Source organism: Haliotis rubra, unplaced genomic scaffold, assembly GCF_003918875.1.
Source record: "Haliotis rubra isolate DU_JTF1 unplaced genomic scaffold, ASM391887v1 Scf298, whole genome shotgun sequence".
Taxonomy (NCBI): domain Eukaryota; kingdom Metazoa; phylum Mollusca; class Gastropoda; order Lepetellida; family Haliotidae; genus Haliotis; species Haliotis rubra.
This window is the reverse complement of record NW_025766966.1, coordinates 313,095-320,839: the sequence shown is the minus strand read 5'-3', so window position 1 is coordinate 320,839 and position 7,745 is coordinate 313,095. Positions and strand designations below refer to the sequence as shown.

The 7,745-nt window shown below is 36.3% G+C and overlaps 1 protein-coding gene across 1 annotated transcript; it reads right to left on the bottom strand.

Annotated features, from left to right (window-relative positions):
• Positions 1-220: 220 nt before the first annotated feature.
• Positions 221-5,484, bottom strand: LOC124282327 (protein starmaker-like). The gene is made up of 5 exons (XM_046718293.1): positions 5,266-5,484; positions 3,660-3,730; positions 2,773-3,213; positions 872-1,384; positions 221-684 (listed from the first exon to the last, which is right to left on the bottom strand). The coding sequence occupies exons 1-5, from the start codon at positions 5,466-5,468 to the stop codon at positions 221-223; spliced, it is 1,692 nt and encodes a 563-aa protein (XP_046574249.1). The 5' UTR covers positions 5,469-5,484.
• Positions 5,485-7,745: the final 2,261 nt, after the last annotated feature.

Genomic DNA, 7,745 nt, shown 5'->3' with positions numbered 1-7,745 from the left:
TGTATTATCACCATACAGAGGCAGATCTCTTATTTTGAAAATGAGAAAGTAGGCATGATATCATTTTCATGCATGCAATGATACACCAAGTAAAACATGAACTCATGATAGATGAATAGACACAAGCTAACATGCAAGGTGTCTCAAACAACAGGGTTGGGTGCACACACCTATATTATAATTGTCCCTGCCTGTATTTTCAGTTATTTTATTCAAATGATTAATCAGCATCATCTTCATCCTCCTCCTCATCATCATCTTTTATCTTTGATTTGTTTTTTCTTGACCTAAGGTAATCTTCCAGATCTTGTCTTTTAAACTTTCGGTTTCCATGCTCCTCCTCCTCCTCATCATCACCACCATCCTCCTCCTCATCTTCCTTCTCCACCACCTCATCATCATCATCATCATCTTTCCTCTTTGATTTGTCTTTTATTGACCTAAGGTCATCTTCTATATCTTGTCTATTTAACTCCTCCTCCTCCTCATCATCATCTAGATCATCATCATCATCATCTAGACTGCTTAATTTTCTTCTTTTGGTTTTTAGATCAGCATCAGTATCCTGCTTTTTTGATTTTCCTTCATCATCATCATCATCTAGACTGCTTAATTTTCTTCTTTTGGTTTTTAGATCAACATCAGTATCCTGCTTTTTGGATTTTCCTTCATCATCATCATCATCTAGATCATCATCATCATCATCTAGACTGCTTAATTTTCTTCTTTTGGTTTTTAGATCAGCATCAGTATCCTGCTTTTTTGATTTTCTTCATCATCATCATCATCATCTAGACTGCTTAACTGCTTTTTTCTTCTTTTGGTTTTTAGATCAACATCAGTATCCTGCTTTTTGATTTTCCTTCATCATCATCATCATCTAGACTGCTTAATTTTCTTCTTTTGGTTTTTAGATCAACATCAGTATCCTGCTTTTTGGATTTTCCTTCATCATCATCATCATCTAGACTGCTTAATTTTCCTCTTTTGGTTTTTAGATCAACATCAGTATCCTGCTTTTTGGATTTTCCTTCATCATCATCATCTAGACTGCTTAATTTTCCTCTTTTGGTTTTTAGATCAACATCAGTATCCTGCTTTTTGGATTTTCCTTTGCCAAACATGTTAACATCATAATCATCATCATAATCATCATCATCAAAAAAATCATCCAATTTCCTCTTTGACTTGCCTTTTCTTGATCTCAGGTTGCCTTCCTTATCTTGTCGTTTTCGCTTTGTCATATCAGACTTCCGATCATCATCATCATCATAATTCTTTCTTGATTTTTCCATCCTAGGCTTAACATCTTCATCTTGATCATAGATAAAGTCATCAAAATTATAATGATCATTGTCATTCTTCTTGTCCTTTTCCACATAATCTGGAAAACAATATATACCAGTATTAGGTACGGGGTAGTCAACAGAACAAAAACACTGCGGTTGTTATGAACGCAAAATTGAAAACACATAATTTGTTTCAGCATTATAGATATAGAAGTTATCTAACTTTCATCATCACAAGAATCTTTGGAGCTGTGGTCATAAAAAATATGGTGTCATATGGTTCCTTTTCAACAGAACAGAATAGAAACAAAGTTCAATAAATGCAATGATTTCTGTCGAATTGTAATTAAACAAAATTTGCTCAAAACAATACTTACATGTGATCATGTAAATTTCATGATGATAAGAAATTAACAATAGCTGATAACGGCTGGAAGTAAGTAGTAAGATTGATCAGCCCTAAACCGTGTGCACACTTAAGTACACATGACAAGAAATACATGAGGAGCTGCCATTTTAATAAGGCCAAAAAAAATAAATGTTGTGGTTCCGATTTCCTACATTTCAGAACTAGGGTAGGTAGGTAGGTTTTAATTATTTTTTTTGCAAAATATTTTTACATTACTCATGTGTCAGAAAATAAATTTAATTTATTATGTGGTGAGTAAAATTGTTAGGCTCCGTGGGAATATTTAGGGTCGGTCGGGAAATCGGAACCACAAGCTTGCTTTTTTTTAGGCCTAACTGGATCTTAAGGAAAGATCCTTCCCTTCCCCAACATCATTCATGGTGAATGACAATAAAAAGATATTTCACCTTGAGTTTACAAACAACTGCTTGACAAAATTTGATGTAAAGTTTTAAATTTGTTCATCCTTTCAGTTGAAAAACAATTTATGATGAATAAACAAATGAATACAGAACCTTATACATTACAATCAGGATATGAATATTCAGTCATGATTTCAGAAAACATATTTCATCACTATCAGCACCAACAATGGCTCAGCTATAGTTTGAAAACAGTATTTTGGACTTTTCAGTTACATCCCTTGCACACACCAGAAACCTATGATCATGGTTTGTCCCAGATAAATCCTGGTTTGCCCAATTTTGTTTCAGCACAATATCAGTGCTTATGGGATACATCAAAGTGGTAAAATTTGAAGACATGGATAATTTTACTATGGGCATTAAGCCACCATGCCTAGATGTACCCGAAAAACACTTCAAAATGGTATTGCCCAACTCAAAGTGAGGTTCCTGCTATATTTAATAAAATTTTAACCATGATGTGTAAAATTTCCTGCTGTCATGAACTCAATTTACAGTCCAAAGAAACAAAACTGTTACTATCCTATAGCGTAAAATTTTGCCACCTTACTTTTTTTTCTTCAATTGTCTTTCTTTCAGCATTTACCCCTATTAGATGTTTCTTTTGAAGTTGATTTACTTATCCCATCAGTAGCTTATTTATACCTACCTGACGATTTGCCACTTGCTGACTTTGACCTTGAATCACTTACTGTTCCTTGTTTTGATGAATCAGAGTTAATATTATTCTTACTCTGAACACCTTTAACTACTTTTCTTTGTTCTGGTTTGCTCTTTGACAGAATTTGACGCAGTTCTTTCAATAGGCGGTTTATTTTTTCCAGAAGAGACTTGCTGCTAGATGAAATAGACTTGCTATCAGACGATTTTTTCTCGTCCTGTTTGCCTTTAGATGGTTGAACTTTGTCACTTGATGACTTTGAATTGCCTTTAGTTGATTTTGCCTTGTCTTGTTTGTCACTTCGTAATTTTGACTTATCAGATTCATTCGTTGTTCCCTTTTCTTTCCTGTCTTTGTGTTTGCCTCTTGATGAACTGGACTTGACATCAGGTGATTCATCTCTCTTGAGTTGTGTAGACATGCTGTCCCCTGTATAACAAATAATTAATTACAGACATTTTTGATAACATTTGGTAGATTATATGAAAAAAAAACCCACCCCAAAACATTATTAGTATTCTGAGCCAAGGACACAAACACCATACATTGGTGTTAGAACTTTTCTTGCAAACCTAATGCTATTTCCTTGTACCCCCTAGAACAGTCTTGTTTCATATATAGCTAGCAAGTAATCAGTGGGCCATCAGGGTACTGGGCACCCTGAGATTTGCTCCTGTAGTATTTGTATTTAGGTACCCTTTAAATTTTCAACTTTTAACAGTCAATAATTAATAATGCAAATATTCCAGAAATATGTAGGTGACCTGCAGTGCCTAATGGTTCTAGTTGGTATATTCCAGGTCTGGTTGCATAGACATGAGACTTGCCCACACCTTTCTGACTTCTCTTTTGTTGATTCCGTTTGTCAACCTTACCTGCAGTATTTACTCTAGGCCTTTTCCCTGATACCTTGTCTAGTAATTTGTGCAGACCCTGTAGGGATTGCCTGAAACAGAATCACTTATTCTTAAATGACCTGTGGTAAATGGGCTCATCATTCACAGAAATACATGAGTTATAAGACATAACCAGGGGTGGAAATAACTTTAAAATTGCTAGTGTACTCCGGTACAGTGGCACATGTAAAATCACTTGCCCTGATAATTTTTCCACTATACCAGCTATTTTCTTGTTGATATTTTACATAAAGAACATAATTAACATTGAAAAGTCAACTGGACACCGGTACAGTGTGATATACAAATTTGCTAGCCCGACAGAAAAAAACACTGGACTCGGGCGTCGGGCAATGGGTTATTTCCACCCCTGTTATCATAACCTCTTCAGTGGTTTAAAGATCCTCTCATGCCCTTGACAAGTGGATTTTCAATTCTGCAGGCAAGTATAACTTGCTGTTACTTCTTGCCAGTGGTAAGTGGATATTTTGAGGGACAAAAAATCTGTACTTATTAAAGATTTTAAACCCTGTTACAAATTTTCCCCAGTTAAGCAGTGTGTTGATGATTAACATATAATCAAGAATGTCCCATATTGTCAACAAGGAGGCTAGAAAATGAAGAGCACAATGAAACAATAAAACGAACACTGTTTCACACATAGCACTTGATATTGAAAATACAGTGACTTGAAATGGGTACATTTGTACCAGGTGATTGAACATAACATTTTTGTTAAAATGATATGAAATTAAATATAATTAAAATCATGAGACCCATGAAGATTTGGGATAAAATTGGTCTTCAGCTACCTATGCTTGTAAGGGATTAGGTGGTCAGACTCGCTGATTTGGGTGTCTCATGTCATGTTTTGTAGATCAATGCTCATGATGTTGATCACTGGATTGTCTGGTCCAGACTCGATTATTAACAGACCACCGCCATATGGCTATAATACAGTTGAACACAGCCTTAAACAACAGACAAAACCAACAAAATATAATTATGAATCATAATTATGGCTGGATTTAGCGGCAGTTTCCAGTCCTGATTATAGGACAACCATAAGTTTGTAGTGAAAGATGATAAATTGAGAACATAGGCATTTTTTTAAAGCTGAGGTTAAATTATCAGTTCCCTAGAGGAATATGCAAAAGATGCCATGTGAGAGTTATTCCCCTTAGTCGTAAGGTCTCTCCTTGACCTGAGACGTGTAACATCGAACAAACGTAAATTAGCGAACATGTTGATGCTAATTACATCTTGTTCTTAACTCTGCCTCGTTCGTTGTTCATAGAAGAAGGTACAGTTACGAGATCATCATGTTTCCAAATCTGATAGTCATGCGGCAAGCAAACGCGGTCTTCTTGATAGACCGGATCATATCCAAATACATACGTACAGGTACATGACGTGCATACAAAAGGAAATATCAAAGTTATTGATACTTTTCCCCTAAGCACACAGTTATAAACTTATATTAAAAGAAACTGGTTCTGAAACAGTAACGATATGGACACCGTTTGTGTCCATGGTCTAACAAAAATTGGGATGTCAAATCCACAAATTCTCTTCAGGTTCTTACCCGTTTTCGGTTTCTTCAAAATCTTCATCTCCATAGCCGTCTTTGGGCACTCTATATGACGCACATGGAAGCAGGAGTATACACAAAAGGGTTATCTGTTTCCACATTTGGAAGGTTCTTTCCTTATGACATGCTGGACAATAGTTTACATTTCTTGCATCGTGCTGACTGTTGTCTTTCACAGCAGTTGTGTTCAACGTCATTGGTTTGTGTGTGACGTCATTATTATTGCACGTTCTATATGCCGCGAATTATTTGACGCAGCAACCGATGCTGTCCGTACATTGTACGATAAACTGGATTGTATGGTCAGACTCGCTTTCTTCCTGAATTAATTTCATTGCATCCGAATTGCTCATATCATTGTACGTATTGTGTCAATTGCTGGGCCAGGCTCGAGTATTTACAGATATTCGTTTTCATATGTTATTAGGTGCGAATCGACGTGCTAATTAAAGAAAAAGAATAAAACACAAACATACATACATATGGTCTGGCATATATAACATATATGCACCAATATTTCCATGGTCCTTTAAAAAGTATTAACGTGAGGTGAGTGTGTGCCTCTTACAATATTAGTGCATATATAGTACTGAATTCCAGAGACTCGTAATTAACAGGGCCCGGTTGTTCAATACTCGGTTATCTTAACCGCCGGTTAACTCCTAACGACCGGTTAAACCCTTAACCGGCCGTTAGCTAACCGAAAGTTAAATATGCCGTTAAATTCAGTTCCATTCCATTTCCAAATTACCATCTTTCGATACCATGTGAGAATGTTCTGGACACGTTTTGTATCCAATATCTTAAAGAGTTATATGTTACGCCAAAGAAATCAGCACACCAAAAGTACCTTAGCATGCATACAATTTAAACTTACTCCATACCTAAAATCATGAATATGTCATACCTAATTCTTACACGAAGAACATTTGTGGCTGTGTATACTATCATAGTATACACATACTACCAATGTTTCAAATTTCGACAATATACCACCTTTGATGAAATAATAAATTTTGTTTTATCTAAATGACACATTAATCATGTCTTTTACAAAATTCCTACTCACATTCAACACTTTGTTGTAAGCCAAAGTCAAAACGAACAGAACGGAAGAAATAACTGTATGTCACAGTTTGGGAGATATTTGCTGTTACCACACTGCCTTCGACTTCATAAGAACATGATAGAGGACTTAATATCCATCCCTACTGTAAACTCCACGTGCAAATAACTAATTAAATTTGACGCATGAATTGACACAATTACAAACAATTTGGTAATATGTTTGTAGTGAGTGAGTTTAGTTTTACGTCGTTTGAGCAATATTCGAGCAATATCACCGTGGGGGACACCAGAAATAGGCTTCACACATTGTACCCACTTGGGGAATCGAACTCGGGTCTTCGGCGTGACGAGCGAACGCTGTACTACGTAAATTGGCTACCCCACTGCCCAATATATTTGTGACTCCCCTGGTTATTTCATACAAATTTCATAACAGTGCATAATTAATAATTCAACATTGTGATAAAGTCAGTATCGTTTAACAGTCACGTTTAAACTTCAACTATCTTTTATTTTGGCAACATTAGATAAAAAAGTCTATCTCTTGTTTAAAATGTGTAGGCTACACATAGTTTACTGCGGGTACTTGTTACTGGTATTCCTCTGCAGTTGTTAACCTGTATTTGTACATCGGAACATTCAAACCACAGGAAGAAACAGGACCGATCAAACAAAACTATACTCACACGCAAAAGTAACGCAAGTCAAGTATAAAGAATATATGTATGTTATTTTCAATATTAGATACAAGAAATACGAACAGGGTCAGCTAGACAAAAAATTGAGTGAAGACATTTCATTGGTTACCAAGACTGATGACATAATTAAGTTTTCGAAAGGTAAAGGGGTTGACAAGAACGGATCTCGCTGGTGTTGACAGGAAATGTGCCGAACTTGTCTAGGGGTGGTGACCCTTGGACGACTGCTCCGAGGAAGGTCATCTATGGTCTGTGCAGTGTTGTATCGATGCTGGAGACGGTAAATCGTGGTTATGTTTACGTCGAAATGACGGGCAACATTTTGGACAGACTCCCCAGCTTCCAAACGTCCGATAGCCTGGTTTCTTTCAATTTGAGTTAAACGTTGCATTGTTGAACGAGGAGTGATAGACCCAACTTTTGTGCAGTCTTATACCCACCAATGTTGGTGTCAATTCGTCCATGTTCGATATCACGAGAAGTGTGTGCATGATACCCACATGTTCATTTGTATGGTGCGTTTTGGTGATTCCTACTATTGGTGTGTTTTTACTCGGGCCTTCCAAAACGCAACAAAAAGTATTGATAACACCATCAGGCTTCATATCAATTAGGGTTCCGAGTTTGTTTCCTGTTTGGATAAAAAAACTTTGCGTTTCTTATGCGTGTGAGTATATAATGAAAACATCAGCATCGAGAACAAAACAC

Excerpts from the sequence above, each read along its gene's own strand:
- LOC124282327 (XM_046718293.1), bottom strand. The coding sequence starts at position 5,468 with ATGACGTTGAACACAACTGCTGTGAAAGACAACAGTCAGCACGATGCA. Across the intron at positions 3,214-3,659 it reads GCCTAGAGTAAATACTGCAG|GGGACAGCATGTCTACACAA; the intron begins GTAAGGTTGACA and ends TTTGTTATACAG. Across the intron at positions 1,385-2,772 it reads AGCAAGTGGCAAATCGTCAG|ATTATGTGGAAAAGGACAAG; the intron begins GTAGGTATAAAT and ends ATTGTTTTCCAG.